This window comes from Oryctolagus cuniculus, chromosome 2 (assembly GCF_964237555.1).
Source record: "Oryctolagus cuniculus chromosome 2, mOryCun1.1, whole genome shotgun sequence".
In the NCBI taxonomy this organism is placed as follows: Eukaryota; Metazoa; Chordata; class Mammalia; order Lagomorpha; family Leporidae; genus Oryctolagus; species Oryctolagus cuniculus.
In genome coordinates this window covers 181,816,661-181,839,973 of record NC_091433.1, presented here as the reverse complement: position 1 = coordinate 181,839,973, position 23,313 = coordinate 181,816,661, and the positions used below count along the sequence as shown (strand labels likewise).

Here is a 23,313-nt window from a genome sequence, read left to right as displayed (position 1 = left end):
CTACAGAAACCACCTCCTGTATTTAAGGAACCACTCAAGTACTAAAGAAACAGTAACAGAAATCTTAAGTTCAGGCATTACTGGTTTGATGCTTGTGAAAGTAACTAACTATGATCATAACCTTTCTACTTTACTTGACTGGAAAGCAGATAATAAGAAAGTTAGGGAACAGAATACACAGTCCTATAGTTCTGCCCTTACCAGCAACTGACATAGGGGTTAGACACATAACTTCTTGGAATTTCATCTAGAAGATGGGGAAACATCAGTAGTTACATGACCTTGTAGCATGTGAATTTGTTTTACAGATTTCAATGCAAGATATGATTATTGTTAGTTTTGAAAATAATATCAATTTTAAAAAACTGATTTAGGTTTCTAGACTGAAATGAAGAATCAAGTATAAGTCATTATAAACACTACCTTGACAAGGCTGAGAGGGGGAGGGACACAAGTCACAAAATTTGAGAAAAATTCAATATTCCTAGTTTTCAAGGATTCAAGTTTTTTTTTTTTTTTTTTTTAACTTTTTACTTGTTGAACCCTTTACCGGAGTATTAAGCGTCTGACTATAATGTAAATTAAAAAAATATTATCTCTGGGGCTGGCGCTGTGGCGTAGTGGGTTAATGCCCTGGCCTGGGGCGCCGGCATCCCACATGGGCACTGGTTCGAGACCCGGCTGCTCCACTTCCGATCCAGTTCTCTGCTATGGCCTGAGAAAGCAGTAGAGGATGGCCCAAGTCCTTGGGCCCCTGTACCCGTGTGGGAGACCCGGAAGAAGCTCCTGGGTCCTGCCTTCGGTCTAGGGCAGCTCTGGCTGTTGCAGCTACTTGGGGAGTGAGCCATTGGATGAACGACCTCTCTCTCTCTTTGCCTCTCCTCTCTCTGTGTAACTCTGACTTTCAAATAAATAAATAAATCTTTTAAAAAAATATTATCTCAAAAAAGAAAGGAAAGAAGGAAGGAAGGACAGATGGATGGAAGGGAGGGTAAAAAGGAAGTATCACTAGATTCTTGGAGTTATATTTATGAACTACATTGAATTTGTTCTTGTACTATCACACTAACATGAGAATTGATAATTGTGTTGTAGTAATTATCACATATTTGCTGTGACCTTGAGAATCTAATGTATTAATAAGTTCTCTACAAAAAAAAAAAAAAAAAATAGGGGCCAGCATTGTGGCGCAGGGGTAAAGATGCCACCTGCATGGCCAACCTCCCATATGGACAGCAGTTCAAGTCCTGGCTGCTCTGCTTCTGATTCAGCTCCCTGCTAATGTGCCTGGGGAAGCAGTGGAAGATGGTCCAAGTCCTTGCGCCCCTGTACCCACATGGGAGACCTGTAAGAAGCTCCAGGCTCCTGGCTTCAAATTGGCCCAGCTCACTCGCTCTTTCATTCTCTTTCTCTCTGCCTCTCTGTAACTCTCCCTGTCAAATAAATAAATAAATCATTTAAAAAAAGGAGAAATAAAAGGAAAGCTGCTCTCACAAATATTCCTATTTCTCTTTCACTATGAACATCTCTCTCTGTATAGACTATTCCTCAGCATATTAAATTCTCTCCTTCTTATAGGGAAAAGAAATGTTCCCTTGACCAGTTTTTTCCTTAACTTGTCCTCTTTCATTCTCACATTCAATGGCCAATTCTGAGATTACTATCCATTTATCATCTAATATCTTGCAACCTCCTTCTCCCATTATTCCAATAAAACATTGTTGTTGTTGTTTTTTCTTTCTTTTTTCTCATTTCTTTTTTTTTTTTAACTTTTATTTAATGAATATAAGTTTCCAAAGTATGATGTTTTTTCTTTTTTTGAAAGGCAGAGTGGACACTGAGAGAGAGAGAGACAGAGAGAGAAAGGTCTTCCTTTTGCCGTTGGTTCACCCTCCAATGGCCGCCGCGGCCGGCGCATCACACCGATCCGAAGGCAGGAGCCAGGTGTTTCTCCTGGTCTCCCATGCGGGTGCAGGGCCCAAGCACTTTGGCCATCCTCCACTGCACTCCCAGGCCATAGCAGAGAGCTGGCCTGGAAGAGGGGCAACCGGGACAGAATCCGGCACCCTGACCGGGACTAGAACCCGGTGTGCCGGCGCTGCAAGGCAGAGGATTAGCCTATTGAGCCACGGCGCTGGCCAAAACATTGTTTTTACGGTCACCAGTGGCCCTCTGGTTACTAATACTAGGAGCCCAAGGTCCTCATTTTCTCCCACAAGGTACCCCCTGCTATGTAACGCAGCATCTCCAAACTGACAGTTTACAGCTTACAGTGATATCCTTTCTCGCTATTCTGTGAGTCAGGAATTCAAACAGGGCTCAGCCGAAAGGTTTTCCTGCTCAATTTGGTGTTGGTCAGGGCCACTAACTTGGCTGCATTCAGTGGTGGGTGGGCTGAGCTGGGCTGGGCTGGGCTGGGCTGGGCTGGAAGGTCCACAGTGTCATTCAGGTCTGGGGTCTCACGGTCCTTCTCTGTGGCCAGTGTGGCCTTTCTCACAGTGTGGCCTGGTCTCAGGGTAGCTGGACTTCTTATATGGCAGCTGGCTCTCAGGAGAGAGGAAACAGAACCTCCTGGTCCCCATGTGGCTGGGCTGGAAAGCATGAGGACATTACTTCCTCCACATGCTGTTGGTGAGACAGTCACAGGGCCTGATGTGCTATTCTCACTCTTCCAGTCAAGTTTTTTAAGCCTCTTAGCTGGAATTGTGCTGTGTACTGGGTCTTTAAAATACTGAGTGTCTACAATATCCTCAAAACCCTTTTAGGGGATTCCAAAAGAAACAAAAGAAAAAAAGGTTCTGAGCGATAACAACACTCATGCATTTAATTTTGTTAATTTTGCTCCTATATTTAGGACCTATTCATTTTTACTGAGACAAACTATACTATGATTATCTGTTTTCTCTACCCATAGCAAATGAGTAGCAATAAATTAGAAGTAGGGAAGAGAAGTGACACCTAACACTGAAGAAGAAGATAGAAAAACTGTAACAAACATGAAACATTTTTTAAAAATAGAAAAAGTATTGAGAGCTAAGAAGTTTCAGGGTAGGGGCCGGGGCTATGGCCTAGTGGGCATTAAGCCGCTGCCTGCAGTGCTGGCAACCCATATGGGTGCTGGTTTGAGACCTGGCTCTTCTATTTCCCATCCAGCTCTCTGCTATGGCCTGGGAAAGCAGTGAAAGATGGCCCAAGTCCTGGGGGTCCCTATACCCATGTGGGAGACCTAGAATAAACTCCTGGCTCCTGGCTTCGCATCAGCACAGCTCCAGCTGTTGCAGCCAATTTGGGAGTAAACCAGTGGATGGAAGACTCTCTCTCTCTCTCTCTCTCTCTCTCTCCCTCTCTGCCTCTCTGCCTCTCCTTCTCTCTGTGTAACTCTGCCTTTCAAATAAATAAATACATCTTAAAAAAAAAGTTTCAGGGTAAAGACCAAGATCCCTTTGATTATATTTTATTCTATCACAATACTACCAAAGTGTTACACTAGAATATGTTCTCAAAGTGATGTGATTATGACTAGTCTTCAATTACTAAGAAAAAATTCCTCTGTCATTAATATGCATTGTTGAAGAAGGCAGATAAGTAATATACTTTAGATAGATTTTTATCTAACAGGGTAAAATAATCTTGCTTTACAGGAGTGACTTTAAGTAATCTGGACATTTAATTTAGAGAGAAGACATTTTTGCCAACCAGGCAAAGGAAGCTCTATGTTATGGTGCATGTTCCCTAAGGAAGGCCAAATAACATAAAAAATTAAGTTCGTGAAGGTATGGTATATCTTGAAGGGGAGGAAGTGTTATCATTAAATGCAATATAAACAATCTTGAACTTCACGCAAACAATGTACTGGCAAAATCAGCACATTTATGACATACAGAGTATTGATAATTAGGGAAAGAAGATTCTAGATAGTGAGAGTCAGATTATCTTTTTTGTTTCCACATCATGACCCACCCCACCCCATTAAATTGTGGGAGCATTTCTGTGCCTCTTCCTCCTTGGTGGCAACAGAATGAGTCATATGAACCTTTCTGCATACTGCGGGGACACACCAGCACCTCTCTGGGCCCTGTTATCACCCAAAGGCTCAAAGAACCATCAGATGCCTTCTGAGATTCTCTTTATATCCCCAGCTAAGAAATATACCCATTTTGGGATTCAGACAGAGCCAGGGTCATATGCTGACAAGGTACTTGTCATTTCCCCACTTACAAAACCCAAGATGGGGTTAGACTGTCTACAAAGCTCATCCCATTTCTAAGATCCTGTTGGTCTAAAAACAATTGTCTTTTTTCTTGTAACTTGTGACAGCTATTATTTATTTATTTATTTTTGACAGGCAGAGTGGACAGTGAGAGAGAGAGACAGAGAGAAAGGTCTTCCTTTTGCCGTTGGTTCACCCTCCAATGGCTGCTGCGGCCGGCGTGCTGCAGCCAGCGCACAGTGCTGATCCAATGGCAGGAGCCAGGTGCTTCTCCTGGTCTCCCATGGGGTGCAGGGCCCAAGCACTTGGGCCATCCTCCACTGCACTCCCTGGCCACAGCAGAGAGCTGGCCTGGAAGAGGGGCAACCAGGACAGAATCCGGTGCCCCGACCGGGACTAGAACCTGGTGTGCCGGCGCTGCTAGGCGGAGGATTAGCCTAGTGAGCCGCCGCGCCGGCCTACAGCTATTATTAAACAATCTCCTATTGAGCTATTTTCTTTCAAAAATTCCCTATTCTATAACTTTGTCAAAATATCTGAAGAATTTCTATAACTGTATGTGTCAAATTTGCTAAAAGAAACAAAAAATTTTACATACTAAATTTTAAAGAGGCAATTATTTTTTCAGTATATTAAAATAGATGACAACATATCTGATATATGTAAAAAGTTTCTTAAAATGAATTAAGACCTGGTGTTTCAATTCTGTTCCATTGGTCTAGCCATCTGTTTCTGTACCAGTACCATGCTATTTTGATTACAACTGCCCTGTAGTATGTCCTGAAGTCTGGTATTGTGATGCCTCCGGCTTTGTTTTTGTTGTACAAGATTGCTTTAGCTATTCGAGGTCTCTTGTGCCTCCATATGAATTTCAGCATCATTTTTTCTAGATCTGCGAAGAATATCTTTGGTATCTTGATTGGGATTGCATTGAATCTATAAATTGCTTTTGGGAGAATGGACATTTTGATGATGTTGATTCTTACAATCCATGAGCATGGAAGATTTTTCCATTTTTTGGTATCCTCTTCTATTTCTTTCTTTAAGGTTTTGTAATTTTCATCGTAGAGATCTTTAACGTCCTTGGTTAAGTTTATTCCAAGGTATTTGATTGTTTTTGTAGCTATTGTGAATGGGATTGATCTTAGCAGTTCTTTCTCAGTCATGGCATTGCTTGTGTATACAAAGGCTGTTGATTTTTGTGCATTGATTTTATATCCTGCCACTTTGCCAAACTCCTCTATGAGTTCCAATAGTCTCTTAGTAGAGTTCTTTGGATCCTCTAAGTACAGAATCATATCGTCTGCAAAGAGGGATAGTTTGACTTCTTCCTTCTTGATTTGTATTCCTTTGATCTCTTTTTCTTGTCTGATGGCTCTGGCTAAAACTTCCAGAACTATGTTAAATAGCAGTGGTGAGAGTGGGCATCCCTGCCTGGTGCCAGATTTCAGTGGAAATGCTTCCCACTTTTCCCCATTCAATAGGATGCTGGCTGTGGGTTTTTTATAAATTGCTTTGATTATATTGAGGAATGTTCCTTCTATACCCAATTTGCTTAGAGTTTTCATCATGAAAGGGTGTTGAATTTTATCAAATGCTTTCTCGGCATCTATTGAGATAACCATATGGTTTTTCTTCTGCAGTCTGTTAATGTGGTGAATCACATTGATTGATTTGCGAATGTTGAACCATCCCTGCATACCAGGGATGAATCCCACTTGGTCTGGGTGGATGATTTTCCTGATGTGTTGTTGTATTCTATTGGCCAGAATTTTATTGAGGATTTTTGCATCTATGTTCATCAGGGATATTGGTCTGTAATTTTCTTTCAGTGCTGCATCTTTCTCTGGCTTAGGGATTAAGGTGATGCTGGCTTCATAGAAAGAATTTGGGAGGATTCCCTCTTTTTCGATTGTTCTGAATAGTTTGAGAAGAATTGCAGTTAGTTCTTCTTTAAATGTCTGGTAGAATTCAGCAGTGAATCCATCTGGTCCTGGGCTTTTCTTTGTTGGGAGGGCCTTTATTACTGTTTCAATTTCTGTCTCAGTTATGGGTCTATTTAGGTTTTCGATGTCTTCATGGTTCAAATTTGGTAGATTGCATTTGTCCAGGAATCTATCCATTTCTGATAGGTTTTCCTGTTTGCTGGCATACAGGTCCTTGTAGTAATTTCTGATGATTCTTTTTATTTCTGTGGTGTCTGTTGTTACGTTTCCTTTTTCAAAACATCTACAGCCAACTTATATTTGATCAAGGATCTAAAACTAATTCCTGGAGCAAGGACAGTCTATTCAATAAATGGTGCTGGGGAAAACTGGATTTCCACGTGCAGAAGCATGAAGCAAGACCCCTACCTTACACCTTACACAAAAATCCACTCAACGTGGATTAAAGACCTAAATCTACGTCCTGACACCATTAAGTTATTAGAGAACATTGGAGAAACCCTTCAAGATATTGGCACAGGCAAAGAATTTCTGGAAAAGACCCGGGAGGCACAGGCAGTCAAAGCCAAAATCAACTATTGGGATTGCATCAAATTGAGAAATTTCTGTACTGCAAAAGAAACAGTCAGGAGAGTGAAGAGACAACCGACAGAATGGGAAAAAATATTTGCAAACTATGCAACAGATAAAGGGTTAATAACCAGAATCTACAAAGAGATCAAGAAACTCCACAAAAACAAAACCAACAACCCACTTAAGAGATGGGCCAAGGACTTCAATAGACATTTTTCAAAAGAGGAAATCCAAATGGCCAACAGGCACATGAAAAAATGTTCAAGGTCACTAGCAATCAGGGAAATGCAAATCAAAACCACAATGAGGTTTCACCTCACCCCGGTTAGCATGGCTCACGTGCAGAAATCTACCAACAACAGATGCTGGCGAGGATGTGGGGAAAAAGGGACACTAACCCACTGTTGGTGGGAATGCAAACTGGTCAAGCCACTATGGAAATCAGTCTGGAGATTCCTCAGAAACCTGAATATAACCCTACCGTTTGACCCAGCCATCCCACTCCTTGGAATTTACCCAAAGGAATTTAAATTGATAAACAAAAAAGCGGTCTGCACCCTAATGTTTATTGCAGCACAATTCACAATAGCCAAGACCTGGAACCAACCTAAATGCCCATCAACGGTAGACTGGATAAAGAAATTATGGGATATGTATTCTTTAGAATACTATACCGCAGTAAGAAACAATGAAATCCAGTCATTTGCAACAAAATGGAGGAATCTGGAACACATCATGCTGAGTGAAGTAAGCCAGTCCCAAAGAGACAAATACCATATGTTCTCCCTGATCGGTGACAACTGACTGAACACCAAAAAGGAAACCTGTTGAAGTGAAATGGACACTATGAGAAACGGTGACTTGATCAGCATAGCCCTGACTGCTAATGGACAACTTAATACATTATCCCTCATAGTATTTTTTTTTTGTCTGTTCTACTTAATATGACTGGTTTAATCCTGTAATTATCACACAGTTATTCTTAAGTGTTGAAAATTAACTGAAATGTGATCCCTGTTAAACATAAGAGTGGGAATAAGAGAGGGAAGAGTTGTATAATTTGGGGCATGCTCAGGCTGACTTGCCCCAATTGGTAGAGTTGGAAACATACCAGGGGATTCCAATTCAATCCCATCAAGGTGGCATGTGCCAATGCCATCTCACTATTCCAAGTGATCAATTTCAGTTCACAATTGATCATAATGAAAGGACTAAGAGTCAAAGGAAGCACATACACAAGTCTAGTATCTGCTAACACCAACCGATAGAATAAATAAAGGGGAGAGTGATCCAACATGAGAAGCGAGATACTCAGCAGACTCATAGAATGGCGGATGTCCTAAATAGCACTCTGGCCTCAGAATCAGCCCTAAAGGCACTCGGATCTGGCTGAAAAGCCCATGAGAGTATTTCAGGCATGGAAAGCCAAGACACTCTGGCAAAAAGATCTCTGTGAGTGAGATCCCAGTGGAAAGAACAGGTCTTCAAAGAGGGAGGTGCCTTTCTCTGAAGGGAGGAGAGAACCTCCACTTTGACTATGACCGTGTCTAAACAAGATAAGAGTCGGAGAACTCAAGGGGCTCCCATAGCCTTGGAAACTCATGACTGGTGCATAGGGAGATTACTGATGCCATAAACAGGAGTGTCAATTTGTAAAGTCAACAACAGGAGTCACTGTGCACTTACTCCTCATGTAGGATCTCTGTCCTTAATGTGCTGTACACTGAGGCTTAATGCTATAACGAGTACTCAAACAATATATTTCACTTTGTGTTTCTATGGGGGTGCAAACGATTGAAATCTTTACTTAATGTACACTAAACTGATCTTCTGTAAAAAAAAAAAAAATAGAAATTATCAATTCCCAACTTGACTCTCACTGGGATTAAACATGACAATAGGTCTGATCTGATTTCATCATCATTTAAAAAAAAAATCATCTATTATTTTTCACTTTATGTTTCTGTGTGGGAGCAAACTGTTGAAATCCTTACTTAATGTATACTAAGCTGATCTTCTGTATATTAAGATAATCGAAAATGAATCTTGATGTGAATGGAAGGGGAGAGGGAGTGGGAAAGGGGAGGGTTGTGGGTGGGAGGGACGGTATGGGGGGGGAAGCCATTGTAACCCATGAGTCGTACTTTGGAAATTTATATTCATTAAATAAAAGATAAAAAAAAATGAATTAAGACCTATAATTAAAGAACGATTGCAAAGAACTGAACCAAAATAAAACCAAATAAACCAGCTACTAACTACACATATGTCCTCAAAATCTTATGGGAGTCAAAAATTCCAGTAAAAATAACAGAAGAGATGGAAACACAAGTTTCTTATTATCACACTTCATACGTTATAAAACATAACAGCTAACTTGTTTTTGGCAAAATGATTAAGGATTGCAACACTCTGGCTTACACAAACTTATTTGATTGTCAAATACATCTTAAATGGAGCGTGTCATGCTAACTTGAGGCATGCAGGCTCTGTGTTGCTGTAGAGCAGCCCAGAAGACACTGAAATTTCAACACTTCAGCAGGGATCACACCATTGATATTAACTGGTCCAGGTGTTTAATAGTTGGGAAAGGGGGGGTGGACAGAGCGTGTGTGTGAGGGGGAAACTTCAACAATGTAGTTAATTGAAACCAGACAAAGTATTTGAATAGTAGAAAAAAAATCATACAGATGTTTACCCTCCCCCAAAGTGAGCTTTATGAACAATTTATTACACACGATTTCTAGAACATACCTTTTTTTTCAGAAGATAAAACACAGTTTCAATGTCTTTCTGAAAACAGTACTAATTATGTCTCTTCTACAGATAAGGTTAAACTCACGCTTCATCTTTTTGCCCCCTTTTCACCACTATTCCTACAAGGGCAAGAATACCTGAAAGAACGGTGATAATTAAAAAGTTCTGAAGTTGAAGAAGCCATAAAAAAGCAGATTAGACTTAAGATGCACTGTACTAGGCCGGCGCCGCAGCTCACTAGGCTAATCCTCTGCCTAGTGGTGCCGGCACACCGGGTTCTAGTTCCGGTCGGGGCGCCGGATTCTGTCCCGGTTGCCCCTCTTTCAGGCCAGCTCTCTGCTGTGGCCAGGGAGTGCAGTGGAGGATGGCCCAAGTGCTTGGGCACTGCACCCCATGCACCCCATGCACCCCATGGGAGACCAGGAGAAGCACCTGGCTCCTGCCTTCGGATCCATGCGGTGCTGGCCGCGGCGGCCATTGGAGGGTGAACCAATGGCAAAGGAAGACCTTTCTCTCAGTCTCTCTCTCTCACTGTCCACTCTGCCTGTAAAAAAAAAAAAAAAAAAAAAAAAAAAAAGATGCACTGTACTTCTTTCTTAATAGACATGTGGTGCAAGCCCAGAAAGAGACACGGGTTCAAAACAAATGTTTTGAACAACCGTTTTCAAATATATATCAGATAAAGAAACAAAAACCAAAAGGACAGGGTTGTGATTAAGCTAATAGACTGTGACAATTCATAACTGAAAATGTTTTCCTTATGTTTACAGAATAGCCATGTTATTATCAAACATACAAGTGCACTTTTTAATGTTTTTCAGTCTTTTAAAACACCTGGAACAATTAAGAACTAAAAATTCTATTTCATTTTATTTTACTACATTTTACTTGGCAGGGCCAAGTCATTGCCAACATCAAGTTGTAAATTCAGTATACTTATCTTTTTATATCACATGCTTGGCTGCACACCAATACACTATCGTGTTGGAGTAGGCAGCTTTCAACATGGCTCACAGTGACCCTCATCTCCTAGTTTCATTCCATCCCCTTGAGTTTCAGTTGGATCTAATGAGTTGATTCTAACAAAAAGAATATGACAAAAATGAAGAGACACCACTTCTGTAGTTAGGTCATGGTCTGTGACTTCCATCTTGCCAACAGACTCTCTCTGGCTTTTCTGCTAGGCTTGTTAGTGAAGCGAGTGTGAGAAGTTGACATGTTAAGGAGGGTGGCTTCCACGCAAGTGCCAGGGACGAATTAGGCTTTCAGTCCAACAGTCCTTGAAATGAATCTTGCCCACAACCATGTGAGTAAGCTGGAAGCAGATCTGACTCAATTGAAGTCTTCAGATGAGATGGCAGTCCTAGAAGACACCTTGATTACAACCGTGTGAAAGACCCTGAAGTATAGGACCCAGTTAACTGTGGCCAGGAACTGAGAGGATGTATGTGTATTGGTTTCCATTGCTAAGTTTTGGAGCAACAGAATACACAACAGTACATAACTAATAGAGTAGTTAATCTAATTACTGTGCCAATGATTCTAGTGTCATTTCCATAAAAATAATTACTTATGGGGCTGGCGTCATGGCGTACCTGTGATGCTGGCATGCCATGTGAGCACCAGTTCGTGTCCTGGCTGCTCCACTTCCAATCCACCTCTCTGCTAATTGCCTCTGAAAGGCAGTGCAAGATGGCCCAGGTGTTTGGGCTCCTGCTACCCTCAATGGGAGACATGGGAGAAGCTCTTGGCTCCTGGCTTCATCCCAGCCTACTGCTGGCCGTTGTGATCACCTTGGGAGTGAACCAATGGGTGAAGATCTCTCTCTGTCTCTTCCAATTTCTCTGTAACCCTGACTTTCAAAGAAATAAATAAGTGTTACATGGAAATTCAAGGTTCTACTCTTTTGAAAAAATATTTATTTGAATGACTGACAGACACACACCCCCGCATACACACATACATACAGAGACAGAGATCTTCCATCTGCTGGTTTATCCCCAAATATCTAACACAGCTGAGGCAGCACAAGGCTGGAAAAAGTAGCCAAGAACTCAGTTTGAACCTTCTACTTGGGTAACAGGGAGCCAACTACTTGAGCCATTTCTAGCTGCTTCCCAGGGTGTACATTAGCAGGAGGCTGGAAGCAGGAGCAGAGCTGTGGCTCAAACGAAGGTACTCTGATATGGGATGCAGGGGTCCCAAGTGGCGTCTTAACCACTGCACCAAATGCCTAGTCCCCAGGCAGGATTCTGAATACTTTATACAATGCCTCACAACAATACTTTGAGGAACATATCATTATTTCCATTTTACAGATGAAGGAACTGAGATACAGACTCAGTAACTTGTCTAAGATCACAAAGACAAATAAATTACGGTGATTATTTGAACCCTGGTGTTTTGGCTCCAAAAGCAAGCTCACAGCAACTATACAAGTAGAATCAGTAAGAGGAAGGCTGGCCCCTGTAAAGCTAGTGACCACAGCACCAGAGGAGATCTCAAAGCACGAAAGAGATTAGAAGCCATGCAAAATGCTGAAAGCAAAAACAAAGCCTGTTGTCTGATGAAGGTGCCCTATCTAGGGGAAAAAACAGAGTAGAAACAACAGTACAGCGAATGGAGCACAACCTTCATTTACTGAATTCACACTTAGAAATTAAAAATGCCTTTATTATAACCAAATATGAAAATTCAAATCCTCTATTTGGAATTAAAAAGTACAGCCAGGGAGGCTATACTTGTACTTTTCAGGAGCATTATCAGTAACAAGCAGGAAAAGGAGCAAATTTATAGTGAGCTCTAAAATCTCCCTGGAGACACGTTATAACTCAAAGTGAGAAAAAATTCTTAGAGTGATGCACAAAGAGATCAGTCTCATCTTGCCTTCCCAACCCGACACCATCAGATTATTAGAGAACACTGGGGAAACCCTGCAAGACATTGGCACAGGCAATGGGTTATTGGAAAAGACCCCAGAGGCACAGGCAGTCAAAGCCAAAATTAACAAGTGGGATTACATCAAATTGAGAAGTCACTGTACTGCAAAAGAAACACTCAAGAAAGTTAAGAGGCAACTGACAGAATGGGAGAAATTACTTGCAAACTATGTAACTGATAAAGGATTACTAACCAGAATATACAAAGAGATAAAGAAACTCCACAACAACAGAACAAACAACCCAGTTAAGAGATGGGTAAAGGATTTAAACAGACATTTTTCAAAAGAGGAAATCCAAATGGCCAACAGACACATGAAACAATGTTCAGGGTCATCAGGGAAATGCAAATCAAAATCACAATGAGGTTTCACCTCACCCAAATTAGAATGGCTTTCATACAGAAATCAACAAACAAATGCTGATGAGGATGTAGGGAAAAATGTCTCCTAATCCACTGTTGGTGGGAATGTAAACTGGTAAAGCCACTATGTAAGACAATATGGAGATGTCTCAGAAATCTGAATATAGACATACCATATGACCCAGCCATCCCACTCCTGGGAAATTACCCAAGGGAAATGAAATCAGCATGTGAAAGAGTTAGTTATCTGTACCCCAATGTTTATTGCGGCTCAATTCACAATAGCTAAGACAGGGAATCAATCCAAATGCCTCTCAACTGAAGACTGGATAAAGAAATTATGGGATATACACCATGGAATCCTACACAGTGTCAAAAAAAAAAAAGAAAGAAAGAAAGAAAGAAAGAAAGAAAGAAAGAAAGAAAGAAAGAAAGAAATTAATTTGGTCATTTGCAACAAAATGGAATAATCTGGAAAACATCCTAAGTGAAATAAGCCAGTCCCAAAGGGACAAATACCACATGTTCTCTCTGACCTGTGATAACTAATAGAGTGCCTAAAAGGCAATCTATAGAAGTGAAATTGATACTTTGAGAAGCAATAACTTGAACAGCCCTTGTCTTGACTGTTGAGGAACAGTTTTTTTTTCCCTATACTATTTGTTGAACTCTTAACATAGAGTTAAACATATGTATATAAAGTCAACTGAAACTAGATCTCAGTAAAAAATAAAAGTGAGAACAAGAGAGGAAAGGAAGAAGAGGGGTGGGAGTATAGGTATGTGGGCAGGCATGGTGAGAAGAATCATCATGTTCCTAAAGTTGTAATTATGAAGAGTATGAAGTTTGTAAATGTAAAGCTGTATAGTTCTGCATACATTCCTATGGACTTACTTCTAAGGGTACAGTTTAAAAACTTGCCATGGGACCTCAAATCCCTTTAAGCTGGGTGGTAAAATACACCATCTTAAGTGTTACAGTGATCATATGGATAGAATTAAGTGTCTGATAGACAGAATTAAAAAGGAGTGAATGCTTCAACATGGGACGCAAGTCCACACAATACTCATAGAATGTCAATCGCTTTAAGTAACACTCAGAATCAGCCCTTAAGGTATTCTGGTCTGGCTGAAAATCCCATGAGAGTATTTCTGGCTCAGAAAGCTAAGACACTGTGGCAAAAAATGTCCAAATGAAGGAACTCGGTGGGTGAGACCCCAATGGAAAGAAGTGATCATCCAAGAAGGAGTTACTTTTCTCTGAAGGGAAGAGAGACTTCCACTTTGCTTATGGTCTTGTCTAAATACTGACAAGCATTTTTGGATTCCAAAAGCTTCCATAGCCTAGGCAGCTCATATCAAGAGCCTCAGGTGATCACTGATGTCATACATAAGTGTTAATTGTTAAATTTACAAAAGAAGTCACTGTGCATTAACTTCCCATGCAGGATCTCTGTCCTCAAAGAGTTGTATTACAATTATGTTTAAGTGCTCCCAAAAGATGTATCATTCTTGGGTGTTTCTTTAAAGTTAATTAAGTTTCTAAAAAAAAAAAAAAAAAAAAAAAGGAAGTGAAATTAACTTCAAGATGCAATGACTTTGAACAGCCCTTTTCTCTACTGGTGAGGAACAGTTGTTTTTTTTTTTTTTTTTTTTTTTCATGCAAGTTGTTGAACTCTTTACTTAGTATAGAGTGGGTCTTCTGTGTATAAAGTTAATTGAAAATGCATCTTAGTGGAGAATGGGAGTGGGAATGGGAGAGGGAGGAAGAGGAAGGGTTGGAGCATGGGTGGGAAGGTGGGTATGGCAGGAAGAATCACTATATTCTTAAAGTTGTACTTACGAAATGCATGAAGTTTATATTCCTTAAATATAAGGTTATTCCTTAAATAAAAGGTTTCTTTGGGAAAAAAAAAAAAAAAAAACAAACAGCACATGTTCCCTCACACCTAGGATTCAGCAAATACAAATTGGCAGCAATCACAGCCATTGATAGTTCTCCTCCATGACATTTCTCAAAAACATAGCATAGTGCCTGATACTTCAAGGCAAAGGCTTAGTATGTGTTGGCTGAATGAAGAAATAAATTATCTTGTCAATTACTACATCCATTCAATGAGTCATTTCCCTGGTATGTGTTAGTTCAAGTTTTTGCGTCTCTCTTATAGTTAACTTGCTTTCCTAGGCTCTTGAAATAGTTCTTGTGTTTCTCAGGTGCCTCACTTCCTATCAGGCACAGAGCGGCATCCCAGATGTACTTGAGAAGGAATGAATGAATGTTTGTCTCAAAATGGCTACCAAGCTACAGAACAAAGATCAAGGCTAACAGCTTGGAGCTAAGTAAAGCTTTTGTATTCCATGATGATAGCTGTTTGCCCATCAATGATGATGATACATTTTCTTCCTTCTGAAAGAAGGCATGATTGAGAAGTTCTCAGTAAGAATCTTGTCTAGGTTTTAGTTGTTAACTGCTCTTAACTATTCCTTTATGAAAGACAGCAAGTTAAATGTAAAATTAGAACTCCCAGATTCAAAGGTATTCATTTGAAAAAAAAAAAAAAAAAAGAAAATCTCCCTCAGTATTAATCTTGGAAACATTATGGGAATTTCACAAATGTACATCACACCATCACACAGGCTCACAATAATACGGAGACAAGGACAAAGGCAGCTATCAAGCAGCCATCTCAGTGTTGTTTATCCATTAACCATGAGCAAAGGCAGGCTGAGGAGGGCTTGTGCAGGTGCATAAGCAGGCATTCTTAGTCACCACCTAAAGTGTACTTACTGGGAGCTCTGGAGCACGCTTCAAGATCTGAAGAGAAATATAGCAGCCTATGGAATGGCCAATGAGCACAAGCTTCATTTCCTTTGGCACGTGAGTTCTCAGGAAGGCTAGTTTGTGTTCTATTTGACCACTGAGTCCATAGATGTCCTTAATTTCTTGAGCATTTGGACCTAAAAGCAAAAATATAAGCACGCTTTCACTCAATAAGTGAAAATCACTTCAATGAAAAAATAATCTAAAAAAGAAATAACAGTGACAGTAGTTACCATTCTCACGCACACACAAAAAAGCCTACAGTATGCTAGCTACAGTTTTAGGAAATCAAGTATAATAATCAATGCTCACAACAACCATAGAAAGGAAGTATTACCATTTTCATTTTATAGGTGAAAATCTCTATGCTGATAAACATTACTGACAGTCCAGTCCTACTGAGTGGGAGGGGCGAGAGTCACACCCAGGGCTCTTTGTCTTTAAAGCCCATGAGCTTTCAATATTTCATGAATTACTGTTAGGTTAGGGCAGTGTTTCTCAAACTTAAGCATACAACAGAATCCTTGAGGCTTCTTAAAACAGATTGCAGTGCACCCCCTCCCCCAATATATCTAAACATTGGTGAAACTCTGCTAGCTTTTTAAGTATGAAACATGGGGAAGGGATGCAAGATAAGGTTTCTATTTAAAACTGCTATTTTACTTAAAAAAACAAATAAAAATTATATAATCCCCCAGCACAAATCATATAAAATAACTTCTAAAATATTTATTTATTTATTTGAAAGGCAGAATGACAGAAAGGGGGAGATGGGGAGTGCTAGTTTATCTGCTGGTTCACTTTTCAAATGCCTGCAATATCCAGGGCTGGACAGGCTGAAGCCAAGAGCCCAGAACTTCATCTGTATCTCCTATGCAGGCAGCAGGGGCCAAAGTACATAGGCCATCATTTGCTGCCCTCCTGGGTGCATCAACAGGAAACTGGATGAGAAGCAGGGCAGCTAGAACTCAAACTGGCACTCCATTATGGGATGTAGACACCCCAAGTGGCAGCTTAACCTGATGCATCACAACAGCCCCTAAAATAACTTCTAATTACTAGTCTCCAAATAGGTTGTTAAAATCACGGTCATCAAATTATGCTTTCCACCTGACAAAACCCAATGACTGCCAAGGATTTCAGCAGGAGAAATATGGGATACAGGAGACAGATTTAGCAAGAAGAACAAACTGTTGACAAACTTAGCAAAAACAAAAGCAAAAGGCACGAAAGTTTGGGGGGGTATTAATTTAGAAATAGCCCTGAGTTCTGTATTTACTTGTGGTTATAGGATAAGACAGAGCAATTGGTTGGAAAGGAAGGGTGTTACTGATCAAGGAGGACAGGGAGCATCACACCCAGGAGTCTGGACTCTGTTTGGACCAGTGGGAAGACATCTAAGGCCTGCAGGGAGTGAGCAGAACGATCTGGCACATGACAGACATGCAGACACTTCCAGTCCTTCTGTCTGCCCTGGGAGGCTACAGGTTGCTGGATTCTTAACTTCTCTTGCTCTGCCTTCTGGTCTGCTTCTGATCTAGAGATGTACTGCTTTCATATCTAGTGACTGTGAGCTCTGAGACTTGATTGACTAATTGTTCCTGCCTTGGACTAGTCTGGTAACTCCATGTTACCTCCACGCTCCTCTGCCATTTCTAGTCCTGGCAGAGAGAAAGTTCTACTGGTTTTTCTCTTTCTGCCAAGGGGACAGCAGTGGGAGTTGCGTATTGTTCCTTTAGGTAAACATGACTCAAATTCATTGTTAACTGCCAAGACTGTGTAAATTTTTTAGGTCATGTTACCTCCTGAAAGTAAACCAGTATGATTTCTAGCTTCTATTTTATACCTCTTACACAAATGAGTCGAAATGGTTGACAATGCATTTGCCATCAAGTAAGCTGGTTCTGGTAAATCAAAGCCAGAAAACAGTTTATACTTCTAATTCCTCAAAATTTCTTGTCCCAGTTTTACTCTCAAATCATCCCCTTCTGACACTGGTGAACATCTGTTCTCCTAATTGCATTCAATTTGATAATGTGGTACAACTAGAATATTATTTCCAACTGCTCATTATTTTAACATGTGCTAATTATGAAGCAAAATACACTCTCAACATCTGATGTCTTGTTATAATTTATGCTCTCTCAATTATTATGTAATTTTCGTGCCATATTTTGCATGTCAGAAAACCTGCACCTTAGGATAGTAATCTTGAATGGAGAATATTATATCTAGCCTACCTATCCAATGCAGTCTATTATAGTAAACACTTGCAAACATAACTTCCACCTCATGAAACATAAAAGCAGAATTGCTTTTCCTGAATGGGTGTTTGACAAGGCCCAGAGCCTTCACAGAACACAGCTGAAAAGGCACTGTTATATAAGGTGCAGACTGGCATTTCAGTTTCATTGTATGCCCTGTGTAGCACCACACATACTCAAGTCAGTCATCTGTAACTCCCGGCAAAGATGAGTCACCCTTTCACCTGCTCTAGGAAACCAAGGCTTCTTCTGGTTCTGTAGTGGCCCTGTGGGCTAATTCCTCTAGATGGCACTGTTCTCATTAGGTAGCAAAGAATGCAGGCTCTAATTACTAAGTTACTAACTCAACATTACACTTGCAGCACAAAGAGCAATAAGCATACTCCAAACAAGTTATGAGTAATAAGACATCCATTTAAAACAAGAACTAGAAACATTCCCTAGAAATTCAGACACACAACAGATACTTTCTGCTGGTTCTCAGTGCTTAATGGGGGCAGACCTTGGGCAGTGGTTCTGAAAATGTGGCCTAGGACCAGGAGCATAAACATTACCTGGGAGTTTAATAGAAATACAAATTCTCAGGTCCCACCCAAGATCCACTGAACCAACAGCCCAGGGGGCAACCATGTGGGTTTTGATAAATCTTCCAGGTGATTCGGATGCCGAAGTTTGAGAATCCCCGATCTGGAGTTATCCTTCAAGGCTAGTTCAGCTTTCAAAATCATGATTCACATCCTGTTCAAATGTTTGCCTCTGTCTTTAGCATGATTTCATATAGCTTACTGTGATAGCTCAATGTTTCTGTAATATAGTAATTCTTGTAGTTTCTCTCTACCATGGTTGGCCATTCTCACCAAGTTGAGAACATAGGAATAAGAATAACCATTAAGAAGTTTGAACACAACAAAAGAATAGGAATTTTCCCTCACTGTGTACTTGCGGTATTTCCACTACAGGTTGAATATCCCCTATCTGAAGTGTTTAGAACTGCTTCAGATTTCAGAGTTTTTTAGATTTTGGAATATCTGCTTACCTGTTGAGTATCTGAAGTCCAAAAATCCAAAAACCTGAAATGCTCCAAAATCCAAGGCTTTTAGAGCATTATTTTCGTACTCAAAAGGTCATGGATTTTGAAGTATTTGGGATTTGGACTAATATATTAGGGAAGCTCACTCTGTACTTCCTAGCTCCCTCTGTCTTTGGTTTCTCTCTTCTTTTGCTAGAGTTCATATTAAAGACCAGGTGGCTGGCAGCTTTTGTTAGTTCAGCTTGTTAAAGAAGGAAGCCTCTTTTCTAGCAAGATTTCTTTTATCACCTCTGTTTTTCAAACACAACATAAGGTAGCAAAAACAAATTCTCAACATACATACAAATTTCCCAACAAATGAAACACAATGGTATTAAACCCCTAATTTTGGGTACATACTTAGAAGCAAGTATTTTCTGTATACTTTATTCACTCTCAGTCACATTTCAAAAATGATGCCTGCTGAAATACATGTTTTTTTAACCAAGGCAATGCAATTTGTATATTCAATTTTCTTTCACTACTGCTATTAAAATGTTTCACTGCTAGGTAATCAATATTCACTCAGCCTTCAAAATATACCCTAGTTCTAATGTAAAGTGTTATTAATTTTAAACTCTAAGTTTTCACTGCTACTAAATAGGAAAACAACTGACTTTTAAAATAGTTATTTACTTGAGAGTCAGAGAGAGAACACACGTCCACTAGTTCATATCCTAAATGCCTGCATTAGCTGGGACTGGACCAGGTGCTGAACTTGGGAACTCACTCAATTCAGATCCCCCGCATAGGTGGTAGGAACCTAATTATTGAGCCATCAGTACTGTCTTCCAGTATCTGTATTAGCAGAAAGCTGGATTCAGGAGCTAGAGTCAGGTGTTGAACTAGAGTACTCTGATAGGTGTGAGCATCTTAACCACTAGGATAAATGTTCCACCCACAATTGACTTCATTTGTATGGGGGGGGGGGGTGTCCCAAAAAGTTAATGGAAAATGCATTTTATAAGAAAACTGAATGGATTTCAAAAATTTCTTTGCACCAAAGCAGACTTAACTTTTAATTCTAATTTTTCACACATTAAAAGTGGCCTCATATAACCTTGCACTTTGCAATATTGCTATAATCACATTAATTCCAACAGTTTTTGTTGTTATCAATTTTTTGGTATTTCCTACATAGACAATTATATCATCTGTGAACAAAGGTAATTTTATTTCTTCCTTCCTAATCCTAATTGCTTTTCTTATCTTATTGCACTAGCTAGGAATTCTAGCACAATGTTCAACAGGAATGGGGGCAATCCTTGTCTTGATCCCTGTCTTAGAGGAAAATCCCATTTTTCACCATTAAGTATGATATTAGCTATAGGTTTTTTTGTAGGTAGTCTTTATCAAGATGAGGAATTTCTCCCTGTATTCCTAGTTGCTGAGCATTTTAATCTTAAATTAGTATTACATTTTGTCAAATGTGCTTCTGTATCAATTGATATGAACATGATTTTTCTTCTTTGACTTGTTGATATGATGGATTATATTAATTGATTTTCAACTGTTAAAACAGCCTTGTATTAATCCCACTCTGGTGGTTAATTGATTTTATGTATTGTTGGATTTGATTTAATATTTGTTAAGAATTTTTGTGTCTATGTTGGTAAGAGATACTGGTATATAGTTTTCCTTTTTTGGAAACTTAAACATCTTTATCTCATGTTGCTAATATAGTAAACCTGGCCTCACAGAATGAGTTAGGAAATGTTGCTTCTACTTTTATTTTCTGAGAGATAGAGAATTGGTATAATTTCTTCATCAGTAGAATTTACCAGTAAAACCATCTGAAGCTGCCACTTTCATATTTGGAAGGTTACTGATTATTGGTTTAGGATCTTTTCTTTTTTTTTGAAGAACTATTCCCTTGGCAAATTTCATATATATAATACAGTATTAACTATAATCACCATGTTAAACATTAGATCCCTGGAAATTATTTATCTTATAACTTAAAGTTGTTGCTTCTATTTTAAAATAGAATTTTTATTTTCACTTATTTCTTTTTTTCAGCTGTTTTTATTTCATTTATTGACATGTGTACATTCTTTTTTCCATTTCATTCATATACTATTTTTGGATTCTATATTAACTACCACATATCAGAGAAAACATGATATTTGTCTTTTGGGGGTCTGGCTTATTTCACTAAGCATAATGGCTTCCAGTTGCATCCATTTTGTTGCAAAAGACTGGATTTCATTCATTTTTATGGCTGAGTAGTATTCTATAATGTATATATACCACATTTTCTTCATCCAGTCATCAGTTGATGGACATTTGGGTTGATTCCATATCTTAACTATTTTGAATTGAGCTGTCATAAACATGGAGGTGATTTCATTTCATTTGGGTAAATTCCCAGGAGTGGGATGGCTAGGTCATATGGCAGATCTATTTTCAGATTTCTAAGAAATCTCAATACTGTCCCATAATGGTTATGATAGTTTACATTCCCATCACCAGTGTATTAGGGTAACTTTTCCTCACATCCTCACCAGTATTTATTATTTTTTGATTCTAACTTGAGATGAGGTGAAACTTCATTGTGGTTTTTGTTTGTATTTCCTTGATGGCTAGTGATCTGAGCATTTTTTCATGTGTCTGTTGGCTATTTGTATGTCTCCCAATTTCCCCTACTTTGTAGCCCTGACAAACACCTGTTTCTAAGAGTTTACACTTTTAAGATTGTCTCTCTCTCTCTCTCTTTTTTTTTTTTTTTAGCATTTTTGATGCTATTGTTAATTAGATGTTTTTCTTTCTCAGATAGTACTTTGTTACTGTATGGAAACTTAAAACTGATTTTTGTTGATTTTATATCCTCAACTTTACCGAATTAGTTTATTAGTTCTCATAGATTAAAATAGCTGCCACTGTAACTTCTCTTCAATTAGTGCTAGCATGGCATGTATTTCTATACCCCTTTACTTATAATTGAGTTGTATCCTTATAGTCAAAATGAGTTTCTTGTATACAACATGGATATAATAAGATCTTTTAAAATCTATTCCAAACAGTCTCTTTCAATTGGTATATTTAGACTATACTTAAAATGATTAATGACACACTTAGACTAGTACATACCATTTTTGTGAATGTCTTCTATTTGTTAAATTTATTATTTCTTCTTTAAAACTTCCTTTCTTCTACCTTCTCCAACTTTAGTTCAACATTTTATATGACCCCATTTTCTTTCTTCACGTCATATTAATTATAATTTTAAAAAGTTCAGTGGTTGCTCTTGAATTTACAATATACACAATGTAAATTAATATAAATAACACTATACCATGGCACTTTTAGTCCAGGTACATTGCAACTAAATTTTCCCAATTCATCTCTTCTATCATTTTACTGATCCATATTTAATAATCACTCAATTATTATTTTATTATTATTTTATATATTATTATTGTATTATTGTTTGTTAATGTTACTTGCTATCAGGTCAATTTAGAATAAGAAAAATACACATATTTTAAATCTTCATTTATTCCTTCTCCAATGCTGTCCCTTTCTTTACAAATATTTAAGTTTCCAAACTTTATCATTTTCCTTTTCCCTAAAGAGCATCTCTCAATATTTTTTCTAAGGCAGCTCTATGGCCTCAGCATTTGTCTGAAAGTCTTTGTTTTTCTTTTAATTCTGAAAGATAATTTCATTAGATATAGAATTCTAGACTGGTGGTATTTTTCTTTCAATGCCAAAGACTTCACTTCATTCTCTCCTTGTTTAAATGGTTTTTGACAAGAAGTTCCCTGTAATTCTCATATTTGTTTTTCACTGGTAAGACTTTTTCCTTCTACCTTTTTTCAAGACTTTCCCCTTGTTTTTGGTTTTCTGCAATGTACATATATCATACCTAGCTGAAGACTTAGTGTTCTCTGAGCTTCCTGGGCCCGTGCTTTTTGGTTGGCATTAAGTATTTTCAATATTTTAGTTCCATCTTATTCTGCTTGTTTTGGTATTCCAATTATGCATATGTTGTACCTTTTGAAATTGTCCCACAGTTCTTGGGATGCTCTTTTTTTTCCTTCCATTTTATCCCTTCTCTGTGTTTCAGATTGAGAAGTTTCTATTAACCTATTGTCAAGCTTAATGGTTTCTCCCTCAATTGTATCTGTTCGACAGGAGAGCCATCAAAGGCATTTTTCATTTTTGTTATAGGATTTTCTACATTTCCTTTTGATTCTCTGCTTCCATTTCCCTGCTTGTATTACCCAGCTATTTATGATGCATGCTACTTCTTCCATTAGAGTTGATAACATATTTATCATAATAATTTTATTTCCCTAATAATTCAAAAAATCAGTAATAAGCATATTTCTGAATCTGATTCTGATGCTTGCTTTGTCTCTTCAGAGT

The 23,313-nt window shown here is 38.9% G+C and overlaps 1 protein-coding gene across 4 annotated transcripts in view; it reads right to left on the bottom strand.

The window, feature by feature from the left end:
* Positions 1-23,313, bottom strand: part of LDAH (lipid droplet associated hydrolase) — a 146,579-nt gene that overhangs the window by 103,461 nt on the left and 19,805 nt on the right. For 3 of the 4 annotated variants that reach the window (XM_002710058.5, XM_070069396.1, XM_051840582.2), the window contains exon 4: positions 15,577-15,746. In XM_002710058.5, the coding sequence (XP_002710104.1) occupies positions 15,577-15,746 (170 nt within the window). Of the gene's footprint in view, positions 1-10,084; positions 10,850-15,576; positions 15,747-23,313 lie in introns of those variants that run through there. The other variant, XM_070069395.1, reaches the window with a different exon arrangement.